Source organism: Lithobates pipiens, unplaced genomic scaffold, assembly GCF_037356315.1.
Source record: "Lithobates pipiens isolate NorthernLeopardFrog02 unplaced genomic scaffold, aLitPip1_a1.2 Scaffold_16, whole genome shotgun sequence".
NCBI classification, from domain to species: Eukaryota; Metazoa; Chordata; class Amphibia; order Anura; family Ranidae; genus Lithobates; species Lithobates pipiens.
This window is the reverse complement of record NW_027507748.1, coordinates 21,988,769-22,004,748: the sequence shown is the minus strand read 5'-3', so window position 1 is coordinate 22,004,748 and position 15,980 is coordinate 21,988,769. Positions and strand designations below refer to the sequence as shown.

Genomic DNA, 15,980 nt, shown 5'->3' with positions numbered 1-15,980 from the left:
GAACACAAAGCTGAAAGGAGTGCCGGGCCAGTGTGGCTCTTGGCTTTCAGGCACAACAGACGCAGCACGGCATGGCAACGTCTCACTTGGCATGTTGAATAGGTGTTGGGGAGCTTGGGCGGCGCAGCGGAAGAGACGCTAGCAGCGGAAAAGGAGGAGTCAGCCGAGGAGGAGAGGGAGGAGGATGGAGTAGGAGGAGGAGAAGAAGAGCCAGGCCTGCATGCAATCCGGGGCGGTAAAACCAAATCTACACGGGTGCCACGGGTTACATGCTTGACGGCCGTCAGAAGGTTCACCCAGTGGGCAGTAAAAGTGATATACCTTCCCTGCCCATGTTTGCTAGACCACGTGTCTGTGGTCAGATGTATCTTGGCACCGACACTGTGTGCCAGAGATACATTCACTTGCCGCTGAACATGGCCATATAGCTCTGGGATGCCCTTCTCTGAGAAATACTTCCTTCCTGGGACCTTCCATTGTGGTGTTCCAATGGCCACAAATTTGCGAAAGGCCTCCGAGTCCACCAGTTTATATGGCAGTAGTTGGCAGACTATGAGTTCTGACAAGCCAGCCGTCAACCGTTGGGCAAGAGGGTTATCCGGCGTCATCATTTTTTTACGCTCGAACATTAGGCCCACAGAAGCCTGCCTTTTTGCAGAAAAACGTGAGCTTGGCGTGATGGAAGGTGGAGTGGAGGACAATTGTGAGGAGAGAGGAGAAGGAGAAGTAGAAGACGAGGCTGGACGGTGAGAGCCTGGAGTGTGGCTTTGTGTGTTCCGTTGCTCCCACTGGGCTCGGTGATGGCTGCTCATGTGCCTTCTTAAGGCGGTCGTCCTTAGGTGAGTGTTGGGCTTACCGCGACTAATGCATTGACTGCAAAGATTGCAGATGGCAACGCTATTGTCAGCAGCGGACACGTTAAAAAAAGCCCACACTGCGGAGCCATGTGACGGTGTCCTGGGAGCGCCAGATGTGACCGTACATGGTCGATGACTCGCTCCTGATACATTTGCAGTCTGCTTTGTCCCTCCTGTGCAATGTAAGTTATTCCTGCTTCTCCTCCCTATCTGCTGGTCCATATCTCCCTCTGAACTCCCCTCCTCTTCCTCTCTTGTGGGCACCCACATGACATCACTAGACACATCATCATCGACGTCACCTTCCCCACCGCTATAAGTAGAGATCTCGGAGTAGGCAGCAACACCGGGGACCAACCTCCTCCTTGGGCTAATCTGAGTACTGTCGTCAGACTGCTGAGTAGCGGTGGTTGCTACCTCCTCTTCCTGATCCAATACCAAGAGTGGCTGCGCATCAGAAATGTCTTGATATGGATTGGAAAATAATTCCTGTGACTCAAGCGGAAGGTATATGGTGGTGGTGTTGTTGGTGGTAGTGTCTTTGGGGGTGCACATAGCAGAGAGTGAAGAAGAGGGTGCAGATCGAGAGGATGAGGAGGGTGCAGAAGAGTAAGGCTGAGTGAGCCACTCAACCAAGTCTGGTGCGTCCTTTAAAGTAATTGAACACACCGTCTGCAACTTCCCACTTTGGCTCAAGCCTGTTGCTCCTGCCCTACCCCTACCACCCCTGCGGAAGGGCCTGCCTCTTCCTCTGCCTGCCATTTTTTAAATGACCCTGTGACAAAACTCTCATTTCCCATACCGATGAAGGACTGCTGCAGTATAGGGCAGCGGTCAGCAGTAGTGCACCTCAACCCTATGTATTGTGGACCTATATCAGTTCTTATGGAATAGCAGACTGTACCTCACTCAACCCTATGTACCTTAGCACCCTAGACCAAGTTACCAGTCCTTATAAGGACCTTTGTGGAACAAGTAGGTTGTGTGTGACTGATTAGCAGACTGTACGTCAGTCCCTATACTGATAAAGGACTGCTGCAGTATAGGGCAGCGGTCAGCAGTAGTGCACCTCAACCCTATGTATTGTGGACCTATACCAGTCCTTATAGAATAGCAGACTGTACCTCACTCAACCCTATGTACTGTAGCACCCTATACCTTACCAGTCCTTATAAGGACCTTTGTGGAACAAGTAGGTTGTGTGTGACTGATTAGCAGACTGTACGTCAGTCCCTATACCGATGAAGGACTGCTGCAGTATAGGGTTGACTGATTAGCAGACTGCAGCAGAAGGACAGCAGTCAAGTATAATATTCTTTCTATATTTGGAAGAAAGAATATTATACGTGTACAAGCCTATTACCATACCACTGATACCAGTCCTGAAAAGAACCTTTGTGGACCTAATATAGTAACAGCTACTGATTAAACTGACCCTCACTGCCTCACACACTGCTTCCTGCCTGTCCCTATATAAACTGACAAAACAGAGGCTACTGGAACAATAACTGGAATAGCACTTTTGTGGACCTGATAGTAACAGCTAATGACTAAACTGCCTGTCCCTGCAGCACACACCGTCCTGTCCCTTTCTCTAAACTGACAAAAGACACTCAGGCTGCTGCAACAATCACTAGCACAGCAAACCTATATCCTGAACTACACCTAACACCTATACCAGTCCTGAAAATAACTTTTGTGTAACAAATAGCTAGCGATTTGGGTCACTGCAATCTCTCCCTGCTCCACACAGCAACCTCTCCCTATAGTGACAGAAGAAAGAATGTAAAATGGCCGCCAGATCGGGTGTATTCATAAGTTAGAGGGAATGTCCAAGTGTCCATGTGCTGTAATGTCTCAATTGGCTGTCCTGTACCCCATGATGGATGTGTCATCATAGGTCAAAGTTCTTTTACACAGTAAACACAGAAGTCCGCCGGGCGAACGGCGGCAATAGTCCGCCGATCGGGCGGACTGCGAACAGCCAAAATTCGCTGCGAATTGACCGCCGGGCGAACCGTTCCGCCATCCCTAGTGCTGATATTACTCATTTTCTTTGCTTGCTCTCTCGCTGCCTCTCCCGGCATGAATCCGTCTAGTTGCCTCCTATCGTGGGATCTTTCCAGTCCAGCTTTCTCGATCTAAAGCCAGAGGTAAAACCCCTCTCCAGCAGGGGTCCCTCAAGGGCCACTGACAGCCTCTCCTCAGCATTGCTTCTACATGTTCCACCTGACTCCCCTGCTGGCATGGCCCATGTATAGTTATGGTAATTTCTCAGTCCCTGGCCATCCTACTTCTGGGGATTGGCTGAGATCCCATAAATACTCATAGCAGCCCCTCCTAGCCTTCACCCACTAGCTCTAGAACATTCTCCACTGTCCCAGAAACAGGCACCAGAGAGCTGCTAGGTTTAGTTTCCCAGCCCTAAACTCTAGTAAGCCCGGACCCAATTAAGACTCGCAGGCTTTAAGCATGATTGAGAGTAAATTTTCCTACACTGCCACTACTAGTAGAACACACTAGAGGGTGCAACAAAGCACTGAGGTGGTAAGTGATGCACTCACATTCCAATAAATTGATACAGCATATCAATAAGTAATCTCTGGAGCATCAGCAGGTGGCAGCTACCTCAGTGTCTCTAAGTGACATGATAATTAAAATAAAAGAGAGGCGCACAACTTTCAGTGTAGTATTAATAACAAAATTGATGAAAAAAAAAAAAGAATGTAGAAGTATTCATACCCCATGTAGTTGGTGGAACACAGGCATAGCTCAAAAAGCTCCAGCAGATTGGACCCAATGAAAAGACATGTACAGGATGAAGAGCTTCTATTGGTGGAAAACATCAACAGGAAGTGGTGTACAATGACTGTAACACAGGCTGAGTTCCCACTATTCCCCACATCCAATTTGCAATAGCAGTAGATTGTGACTGGCTCTCTCTTCTTGGGAGTCGGTTTGCATATCTCCAGAGCTCGGGTGTGAATTGCACAGGGGTCCTGTGTGTCTTTTGGTCTGTTTCAGGTCCGAATTCAGCCAAAAATTCAGGCTGAATTCGGACTTTAAACGGTGAACACGGATGCACCGGACCCCTGCTGTGAGCTGGAGCTGTCTTCAGTGTGTACCCAGCCTTAATGATAGCGGCCACTGTGGATCAAGAGAAAGTGGTTCCCAGCCACAGAGCAGCCCCAATGATATCACACATTAACATAAGGGGGCATGGCGTGGGCATGTCTACAAGTTTCTAGGCAGAGTCCCCTTTGTCAGACCTGTGGCCACATCACCCAGGATGTGCATGATATCATCTGATCTGAGAGACTAAGCAGGGTTGGGCCTGGTTAGTACTTGGATGGAAGACTGCCTAGGAATACCAGGTGCTATAGCCATACCCACTCCCCTCCACAAAAAACATATGCCATTGCAGCCACTCTGTTGGCCAGAAATCGCTTCCTAGTGGTCCACAGTGACCGCCATCAGTACATCCTTAGTTGGCTTCTACTGGTTCCTGTGTTATTCATCTTACACTGTGCCCTGCTGTACTTTTCCACCAATAGAAGCTCTCCATCCATCCTCTACAAGCATTTTCATTGGGACCAATAGAAGGATGTCATCTGCTGGACTCTTTGAGTTAACTTTCTTTGCTTTTACCTATTACATGTGAGTGCAATAGTGTTTGTTTCTCATTTATTATTTTTAATAAATACTGCACTGAGAGTGTCATGCTCTCTCCCTGTTTTGCATTTTTTTTGTGTCATCCTGAACTGTTCTGGTTTTCTGAGGCCATTCACCAATAGTCCAGTTGTGTTCCGCCTTCTACATGTGAGTGCATTACATACATTCTTTTTTTCATCAATTTTGTTATTAAAGAGGAAGTGAACTTCCTTTACTGACTTTTACCCATAGGTAAGCCTATAATAATATCTCCTAAATGTGCACCGTTTAGGAGATATTTACATTATATGCTGCCTGTGATGTCACTGGCACATGTGCTCTGAAGGCACAGCCATCTGTGCCATTCCTTCACACAGTGACACTTTCTTCCCCTCTCTTCTGTTTTTCTTCTTACATGCCCATTGGTAGAAAGTACTTCATAACCTACAAATGTGAAGAGAGCCGGCAATGCTGTATTCCTTTAAAGAGTCCTTTAAAGAGTACTTTTTGCCGAAATGCCTTTTTGCATTTTGGCAAAAAGGCTTAGCCGTAACTAAAATTAGGGCTCTTCGCCAAAATGCGTCAGTACTACTATTTTATTACCACTCCGATGTAACCAATAAAATATTCTATACTACTATAATGCCGTGTACACACGGTTCGGACTTTTCAACCAAACTGGTCCAACTGAACGAATCCGGTGGACAATTCGACCGTGTGTGGGCTTCAGTGGACCTTTTCTGTCAAAAATCTGACAGACTTTCGAAATAGAACATGTTTCAAATCTTTGCGACGGACTCAAGTTCTGTTGAAAAATCAGTTCGTCTGTATGCTAGTCCGATGGATGAAAAACTACTTTAGGGCAGCTTGTGGCTACTGGCTATGAACTTCCTTATTCTAGTCTGGTTGAACATCATCACAGACGAATCCATCGGACTTTGTTGTGATCGTGTGTAGACAAGTCCGATTCGATGGAACTCCATCAAAAAGTCCTTCGGAATTTAGTCCGTCAAAAAATCCAGTTGTGTGTACATGGCATTACAGGTTTTCCTCTAAGATTGCCCTGTATTTGGCTCCATCCATGTTCACATTAACTCTAATTAGCTTCCCTGTCCCTGCTGAGTGGGGATGGGGTGCTTAGGGTGATGTGCATTGTTAGTTTTCCACCACACATAGTGTTTTGCTTTTAGGCCAAAAAAATCAATTTTGGTCTCATCTGACCAGAGAACCTTCTTCAACACTGTTTACTTCTCGCAAACTGCAAACAGGGACTTCATATGGCTTTTTTTCAACAATGGCTTTCTTCTTGCCACTCTTCTATAAAGGCCAGATTTGTGGAGTGCATGACTAATGCAGCGTACACATGATCTAAATTTCCGACAACAAATGTTCGATGTGAGCTTGTTTCAACCGTGTGTATGCTCCATCGGACATTGGCTGTCACAATTTCCGACAACAAATGTTTGAGAGCTGGTTCTCAAATTTTCCCACAACAAAACTTGTTGTCGGAAATTACGAGCACGTGTACACAATACCGTCGCACAAAAGTCCACTCGTGCTCAGAATCAAGCAGAAGAGCTGCACTGGCTGTTGAACTTAATTTTTCTCAGTTCGTCATACGTGTTGTACGTCACCATGTTCTTGATGTTCAGAATTTCCAACAACATTTGTGTGACCGTGTGTATGCAAGATAAGTTTGAGTACAATCCACGGTTTTTGTGTCGGAATGTACGATCGTCTGTACGTGGCTTTACAGTTGTCCTGTGGACAGATTCTTCCACCTGAGCTGTGGATCTCTGCAGCTCCTCCAGAGTTACCATGGACCTCTTGGCTGCTTCTCTGATGAATGCTCTCCTCGCCTGGCTTGTCAGTTTAGGAGGACGGCCATGTCTTGATAGGTTTGCAGTTGTGCCATACTCTTTCCATTTCTAGGTGATGGATTGAACAGAGCTCCGTGAGATGTTCAAAGCTTGGGATATGTTTTCATAACCTAACCCTGCTTTAAACTTCTCCACAACTTTATCCCTGACCTGTCTGGTGTGTTCCTTGGCCTTCAAGATGCTGTTTGTTCACTAAGGTTCTCTAACAAACCTCTTAGAACTTCATAGAACAGCTGTATTTATACTGAGATTAAATTACGCACAGATGGACTCTATTTACTAATTAGGTGACTTCTGAAGGCAATTGGTCCTATTAGATCTTAGTTAGGGCTATCAGAGTAAAGGGGGCTCAATGCAAATGCACGCCACACTTTTCAGATACTTATTTGTAAAAAAAAATTGGAAAACATTTATCGTTTTCCTTCCACTTTACAATTATGTACCACTTTGTGTTGGTCTATAACATAAATTCCCAATAAAATACATTTATATTTTTTGGCTGTAACATGACCAAATGTGGAAAATTTCAAGGGGTGTGAATACTTTATAAAGGCACTGTATGTGAAGTGTGGAGGTGCGAGTGGTGGTGGCAAGCAGGCGATGTGAAAGAGGAGGATTGAGGAGCAGGAGACAGCAACATATAATTAGGGGGGTAAGGAGTGGGAACAGCAGTGTGGTATGAGGGGTGAGGAGTGGGGAACAACAATGAGGGACAGAGGAGTGAGGAGTGGGGAACCACAGCTTTGGATGGGTGGTCAGGAGCGGGGAGCACAGTGTACGATCGGTGGGTTAGGAGCATCAGACCACAGTGTTGGATGGAGGGGAGTCAGGCAGGGCTCCACTGCCTGGTATGGAAAATAATGAACAGAGGACCAGATTGTTGAATTGAGGTTTGAGGAACAAGAAGAATTGGCAAAAATATCACTCTCTAGATGTGCAAAGCTGGTGGAGACATCCCCAAAAAGACTTGCAGCTGTAATTGCAGCAAAAGGTGGTTCTACAAAGTACTGACTCAGGGGGGCGCTATACAAATGCACGCCACACTTTTCACATACGTATTTGTAAAAATAATTTAAAAAACATTTATCATTTTCCTTACACTTGACAATTTTGTGTCACTTTGTGTTGGTCTATCACATAAAATCCCAATAAAATACATTTGCGTTTTTGGTGGTAACATGACAGAATGTGGAAAATTTCAAGGCGTGTGAATACTTTTTCAAGGCACTGTATATCTGCTGTCTTCAGCTTTATATACTGCTTAGAAAGTTCAGAATGTGTTAGGAGATTTCCTCTTCCTGTTCAACACTGCAGTGGAGTCTGGGCATACAGCCAAGACAGCTGATTGGAGGGAAGGCGCACACACCCCCTCTCCTCATAGGCCGAGACTTTCAGAGCTGATTGTTGAATAGTTCAGGGCTCTGCTAATCTATTTATAACATCCTCCCCAACACAAATCTCCGGCTGCTTTTATCATATGTGATGGAGAACCTGTCAGGAGTTATTAGGAGACAACTAGGGGACATTTTGGAGAGAGTTAACAAAACACTGCAGATATACAGGTATGTGCCCAGCTCACATTTCATGAATCTGCTTTACATAGTTACATATGTAGCAAACCCCCAAGGGAGCTGCTTGGTATTATTGGTTCATAGCTATGAGTAAGCACTGTGCCTAATGCGAAACGCATCAGTTTCCTGTTCTGCTGTGACATGCTATTTTGGATTTTGTGTTTGTTTTTGAATAAAAGGCTTGTTTTCTGAGTGCGGCTGTCCAGAACCACCTTTCTTTCACTGCTGCATGTATTGTCAGCACCTGTGGTTTCTTTGATTGGATGAGGAGCCCTGTTATCAGAAGATCCTCCTGGAGCGGTGATCAGGGGCGGATCCAGAGCCTAGTCTCGGGAGGGGCACTGGCAGAAAATTTTGCAGGCAATTTGTCGGGGCAATGGCTGGTGTTGGCGCTTCAATCATCACAGCGCCATGGTTGTTATGGTGTCAGAATAATTGAAGCGCATTATTTCTATTATTACATTGTAATATAAAATTAAATAGTTCAACTCACCATAATGCAGAATCAGTCTGAGCCCTCAGCATGTCACTTGCTACCGCCGGCTGCCACCAGATGCAGCATGTCACTTGCCACTGTCGGCTGCCACCAAATGCGGATTGTCACTTGCCATGTCACTTGACACATCCCCTGCCACCAGATGAGATTTTTCACTGCCAATGTTGCCTGCCACAAGATGCGGAATGTCACTTGCCAGTGACTGTGTCCCAGAGTCAGGGCGGGCAGTGAGAGATAATGTAATCTCTGCTGCCCACGCCTGCACAGTGATGGCGGTGTTCTGTCAGAAGCTGAGCTGTGGTGATGCAGGGTGAGAGATGATGTCAGAAAGCCACTACTCATCAGAACATGTAACTAAACTGATGTTGCATTGCAGCCATCTTGGTACACCCCCACTTGTCAGCAGTAAGCCTAGAGTTAGAAGTCAGCAAGCGGACATCTTTACACACCCACAGGAGTCTTGCTTTTCACAGTTATTTTTAACAGTAAACTTATTTAGTGAAATATAAGTTGAGTTTACTGTTAAAAATAACTGTGAAAAGCATAACTCTGGTGGGTGTATAAAGATGTCCGCTTGCCGACTTATAACAGTAGGCTTACTGTGGACGAGTGCGGGAGTACCAAGATGGCTGCCACACAACGTACCTTCAGTAGTGATGAGCTCAGGCGTGTTCGCATGGTCCACGTGCTGAGCCCGCCAGAAAGTCGGCGCAGGCAGTGAGACATTGCACCGATGTGCAGCTGCAGAGATCGGTCTCACTGCCTGTGATTAGCGCAGCGACCAACTTCCTTGCAGGCTCAGCACATGGACCATGCGAACACGCCTAAGCTCATCCCTACCCTTCAGTCACATATTCAGAAGGGGAGCGGCTTCCTGATAACACTTGCTTGCCGTGGCTAGTAAGGTTAAATAAAGACGCCAGTCCATTCTGAGTGAGAGTGTGTCCACAATTATCCATATTTATGTAAGGCGCCTATATAGCACCGTCAATTTATGCAGCATTCCACACATACATGGGACACTCGCATTGGTCCCTACACTCAAGGAGCCCACAATCCAAGGTCCCCAACTCACATTCATATACTGGAGCCAATTTTGGACAGAAGCCAATTAGCCTACCCGCATCTCTTTGGAGTGTGGAAGGAAACCCATGCAGGTACAGGGATAACATACAAACTCCAGGCAGGTAGTGTTATGGTTGGGATTTGAGACAGCGACCCTTTTTACTGCTAGGCGAGAGTTCTACCCACTACACCACTGTGCTGTGCTGTCCATCCAATTTAAGATACATTAGGCACCTTGTATGATTTTGTCATGCAACAATTGAACTTTTTAATGTTTGTAATAAAGCTTTGTTAACTCTTTTATGTATATGTATGAAGAGTTCTATATCAATATTTTCCTGGGGTATTTATTAAAAATCTCTATTTTCTTTACTTATTTTTGGTTTGGCTAAAATATGGGTTGCTAACCCCAGGAAAGTATTATAGATAGTAGCCAGAGTAGCCTCTAAAACTATACGTTGAAGTCTTCAGATAAAACCAACATTACCTCATACCATAAATTCGTGCCAATGACATCCTCCAATTGAATGACACTCTCTACCTTATATTCACTGGGGCGAATCCCGGACATTGTCTCAAATTGATCTTTAACCTGAAAGCAAAAAACAGACTGCATTAACTTCTGGAGAGAAGACATTTCTTCAGGCGAATATGAAGAGTCAGAGAATTTTGTAGACACAAAATCCTTTATGGACGGTGGTCAATCATAAATAAAATATATGGTGAATTGGTATTTTTGAGGGGGATTCCCAGCTGTCTATATACGTATTGCTGCAGCTGGGGAGTTTGCCATTTAGCAATAAGGGTGCAGCATGTATGCATCAGCAGACATGCCGGTAATTGAAGCAGGATTAACATTGCTGGATGCTGTGATTGATCTGGAATAATTTCTGAGGACAATAGTAACATCAATTAAGCAGGTAAGTATGTGTGTTTTAATTTAAGGAATTTTTAATTTGGTGTGTGTGTGTATTTACATTTAACTCTTTAAGTGAATGGATAAGGGGTACTAATATTACCCCTGTACTCATTCCCCTGGAAGGGGGCTTCTAGATTCCACCATAAGTCCCCCATATTACCCCCACCTCTTTTTTGGGGGGGCATCGAAGATTGGAAGAGGCATTTGTCCCCTCAATATTAGGACAAGGGTACTTTTCAATGAGGAAACCCCCCCCCCCCCGCCATGTTGAAAGGCATGTGGCCTGGTTTGGTACAGGAAGAGGGGGCGCATGCTCACAGCCCTCCCTTTCCTGGCCACCTTGGCTGCATGCCTACGTAGTAAAAAAAACAGAACCCCCACAATCCCCAAAGCTTCCCAAGAACATCCTAAATACCTCACCCTGTATGGGACAGAAATGCACCACCCCTTGTAACAAGTGAGGAGTGGGGGATGCAGTCCCTGCAGGGAGCTGAGCCAACCCTCTCCAGTACAGACACCCCCCTTAAAAATGGCTCTAAGGCAACCTATCAGAGATCCCCAAGACCCATCATTGTCTTTGGCAGAACCCTTGAAGAGCACATGGAGAAGGTCTTTAAGAGACTTCATGATGAAGGGTTGAAGTTGTCCCTTGACGAATGCCCATTTATATCAGTCTTCTGTTACTTATCTTGGGCAAATCATTTCCACTAAAGAATGGCTACAGACCCCAAGAAGTTGGATGCTGTCACCTCATCATCAAAACCAAGCAACGTGACTAATGAGGTCATTTCTGGGGTTCTGCTCCTATTATCAACAGTTGATGAAGAGATTTGTCAAGGTAGGCTGATCCTTCAATGGCTGAGTGAGGGGGAAGAAGGCTCATAATTGCTGATATCAGACACTCAAGTCAAAGGGCCCAGGAAATCTCAATAATTCATACAGGATGAATAGACCGATCAGTGTGAATGAGCATTTTGCCAGACAGTTTAACCAATGCTTCTGTCCTGGCCTACATCGATCCAACTCGACCCTTCAAGTTACATGTTGACACTAGCCAAGATGGGCTAGGTAGGGTATTATATCAGCAGAATGATGGACACCTACGACGTGTTTCCTATGTGAGCTAAAGCCTTACCCTAACTGAAAAGAACTGTCCCACACACAAACTGTAATTCTTTGCTTTGAACTGGGCAGCGGTGGGCAAGCTGGAAGGTTATTTGTTTGACTTGGACTTCGAATTTAAGACAGAGAATAATCTGCTCATGTACATACTCACCACAATCAAGCAGGATGCCACAGGACATCAGTGGTTGGCTGTCCTATCTGGTTTTCACTTCAGCCTGAAGTATCATTCAGGAGTCAAAAGCAGAGACGCCAACGCCCTATTAAGAAAATCCTGTGGCCCTGAGACCCCTGCAGAAAAGTGTACTCGACTGACATCAGAAGGGATCCAAGCCTTATGTCAAGGGGTTGAACATCGTGTCAAGGGAGCTACTGGAGCCAAAGCCATTGGAGTTGCTGCTGCAGGTTTTCCTGTCAGGGACGTGCTGGCCATAGTGCAGCCGAAGCTCCTAGGCAGAGGCAAATACGCATGCGCAGAGGTGCATTTGCAGGTGCCCGTGCACCTCAGCCATTAATGCAGGTGCCAAATGGCCTATATAAAGACAGCAGCTGCACTAGTGCAGCTGCTGTCTAATCTGCAGCTTTACCTGAATCTCATCCTGTATCTGATTACCTGTGTTTGACCTGTCTTCCTTGACTAACCTTATCTCTAGTCCTGACCCCGGCCTGCCTTAACCTTGATATACCTGCTATTCTGACTGATATATATCCCTGGAGGGTCTCATCGTCCTGGCTATTCAGATCGATCGTCGGCTCCGTGAGTGTTGGTCAGAGAGATCTGCTCAGCAGACTTATCCTGTGTGGATGATGCCTAGAGCTCTAGTTCCTGCTTATCCTACTTCTTCCAACTCAGCTCCTCCTAATCCTGCATCTGATGTCCCTGAGCCCACGCAACTGGGGTTGATGCATCCTGCTCTGACTCCCGAGGAACATCTATGCCGCTGACAGAGCAACCTGTGTCTTTACTGCAGAGAAGCTGGTCACTAGGTGCGTGCCTGTCCTGCAAAGAGGCGCAGGTGTCCACCTATTGTTCCTGCTAACCTGTCAACTCTGTCTACCAATGCAACTCATCTAGCACTTCCACTCTCGGTCCAGCTCCCGGAAGGAACAATTTCAGTGAACGCTATTATTGACTCCGGAGCATGCAGTTGCTTCATTGACCTGACCTTTGCGATACAGCAACATAATCCCCTGCAACCAAAGACTCACTGAATTTCTGTATACCTGGCTGATGGCTCATGTATCAAATCAGGACTAGTGACCCAGGAGACACCTCCATTACCTGTCATTACTCCTACTCAACATAAGGAGTTATTGAGCCTTGATGCCATCACTTCCCCATTGTTCCCTGTCATTTTGGGCCTACCTTGCCTTCAAGCCCACAATCCCCAGATCAACTGAGGTGCCGGAGAAGTCAAGTTCCTGTCATCCTATTGCCAGAGACACTGTTTATCAAAACCCCCAAATGGCCCAACAACGCTGTTATGTATGGACACCAGTCGGTGCCTGAACCCTATCATGAGTTCCTTGATGTCTTCAGCAAATGGGGGGCTGACACTCGATTGAACTTCTTCCTGGGGCCGAGATTCACTTCAGGCAAATATTTCTGCTTTCTGAATGAGAGCAGGAGGCTTTAAAGGAATATATTAATGAAAATCTTCAGGCAGGAATATTCTTTGTGACAAAGAAGGACCACTCGCTTTGTCCATGTGTGGATTATCAGGAATTGAACAAGATCACTGCTAAAAACCGCTATCCCCTTCCTCTTGTACCCAAGTTATTCCAGAGATAAAGATCTGCAACAGTTTTTACCAAGTTAGATTTGAGAAGAGCTAATAAGCTTGTCTGTATCCACGAAGGGGATGAATAGACATGTGCAGACTGAAATATTTTGTTTCAGAATTAAATTTTCATACAAAAAATACATTTATTTAGTTGCTCCTGAAATTCGTTTTTATTTATTTCTTTTTTCGTAAAAAAATTGCATTCGTCAGAAAATCCAAATGAATTACAGTCGAATCTGTCATTGAAGGCTTATGGCGTCTGTCGAATGTATAAAGAAGATTCGACGGAGCAGCGAAACTCACTTATGATGCTGCAATCATAAGGCCCTTTAGGTCTGGCATGGATTTTGAGGGGAATACCGCACCAAAAAAAATGGCGTGGGGGTCCCCCTCAAAATCCATACCAGACCCTTATCCGAGCATGCAACCTGGCAGGCTGCAGGAAAAGAGGGGGGGACGAGAGAGCACCCCCCGAACCGTACCAGGCCACATGCCCTCAACATTGGGAGGGTGCTTTGAGGTAGCCCCCCATTGCACAGAGCGACCCGAGAACCAAGAAGAGACACCGTGGAGGAAGATGCCGGACGAGAACACCGGAGCAAGAAGAATCGGATCGGAGGAAGAAGAAGATGGAGGAAGAAACCGAAGGATGAAGAAAGGAAGAAGACCAGAAGAAAGAAGATGAAAGAAGACTTTAATAAAGGGCTTCCCCTTAACATCCATACCAGAACCGAAGGGCCTGGTATGCTCTTGAAGGGGAACCCATGCTGTTTTTTTTTTACATTAAAGTCGTGTTGTAAGTCGCGCTGTGATTCACACTCAAGTCGTGTCCAAGTTGCCTCCCAAAGTTGTGCAGGAAGTCGTAATGCCCCTGTGTAAATGAATGGACTGTTATGATACAAGTTCAATAGACACAGATTGTTAATGTTAGAGTCACGTTGAATATCCTATCTGTATCGAACTGTGTCAAAACAAAAACGAAAATAAAGCATTTATTTATGTCGCATCTTTCATTTTTCGGACTCTGTGCTTTCGTTATCATTTGTCAAAATGATAACGAAAATACCTGAAATTCGGGCGAAAATTAATGCACATTTCTATGGATGAATGGAAGACGGCTTTCCATACAAGATTTAGCCACTTTGAATATCTGGTCATGCCCTTCGGTCTCTGCAATGCCCCTGCCACCTTCTAACTAGTGATGGACGAACTTCCGACGGGACGTTTCGCGAAAGCGAAATGCGAACGGACCCAAACGTTCGCGAAACCGAACGTTCGCCGCGGGCCCCATTGACTTCAATGGGAGGCGAACTTTGCAAACCTTCATGTCGAATTTGCGGCCACGTGGTAATTATTAGGGGGTAAAACGTAGTCCCACCATCTGGACAATGACATAATACATGTATGAGGTGAATTTGGGATCGATAACTACAAGCATTTTTATTTTATTTGGGAAATTGTTCTAACAATTCAGGACTATGGAGCTAATGAAGGCAATGGAGGAGAGGGAAGGTCAGGGACCAGGGTAGGCAAAGAAGAGGGTGCAGGAGATGATCACCAGCAGCGTGACATACCGGAATGACACATGCACCGTGATAGAGGCATCTGACAGCAGCACCGTAATACAGAGCACTGACAGCAGCACCGTGACATACAGCGCTGACAGCAGCACCGTGACATACAGCGCTGACAGCAGCACCGTGACATACAGCGCTGACAGCAGCACCGTGACATACAGCGCTGACAGCAGCACCGTGACATACAGCGCTGACAGCAGCACCGTGACATACAGCGCTGACAGCAGCACCGTGACATACAGCACTGACAGCAGCACCGTAAGCAGCCCCAGGAGGAAGTCAGCACAGCACAGGGATGGTGTGATCCCCTCATAATAAGAACCCCCAGGAGGAAGTCAGCACAGCACAGGGATAGTGTGATCCCTTCATAATAAGAACCCCCAGGAGGAAGTCAGCACAGCACAGGGATATCATAAGCAGCCCCAGTAGAAATATGACACCGCTCAACCTCTTCAAAGAGGAGGGTAGGGGCATATAGTACGGTGTGCTTTTTTGGGTCAAGGAAGTGAGCAGACTGTACGTCAGTCCCTATACCGCTGAAGGACTGCTGCAGTATAGGGCAGCGGTCAGCAGTGGTGCACGTCAACCCTATCTATTGTGGACCTATAGCGGTCCTTACAGAACAGCAGACTGTACCGCACTCAAGCCTATGTACCGTAGCACCCTATACCAAGTTACCAGTCCTTATAAGAACTTTTGTGGACCAAGCAGGTTGTGTATTAGTGTTTAGCAGACTGTACGTCAGTCCCTATACCGCTGAAGGACTGCTGCAGTATAGGGCAGCGGTCAGCAGTGGTGCACGTCAACCCTATCTATTGTGGACCGATAGCGGTCCTTACAGAACAGCAGACTGTACCGCACTCAAGCCTATGTACCGTAGCACCCTATACCAAGTTACCAGTCCTTATAAGAACTTTTGTGGACCAAGCAGGTTGTGTATTAGTGTTTAGCAGACTGTACGTCAGTCCCTATACCGCTGAAGGACTGCTGCAGTATAGGGCAGCGGTCAGCAGTGGTGCACGTCAACCCTATCTATTGTGGACCGATAGCGGTCCTTA

The 15,980-nt window shown here is 46.2% G+C and overlaps 1 protein-coding gene across 1 annotated transcript in view; it reads right to left on the bottom strand.

The window, feature by feature from the left end:
* The window catches only part of LOC143981658 (cystatin-A5-like), a 62,552-nt gene that overhangs the window by 11,899 nt on the left and 34,673 nt on the right, over nucleotides 1-15,980 (bottom strand). Inside the window, exon 2 of the mRNA XM_077479656.1 lies at nucleotides 10,008-10,112. Coding sequence (XP_077335782.1) covers nucleotides 10,008-10,112 — 105 coding nt within the window. The remainder of the gene's footprint in view (nucleotides 1-10,007; nucleotides 10,113-15,980) is intronic.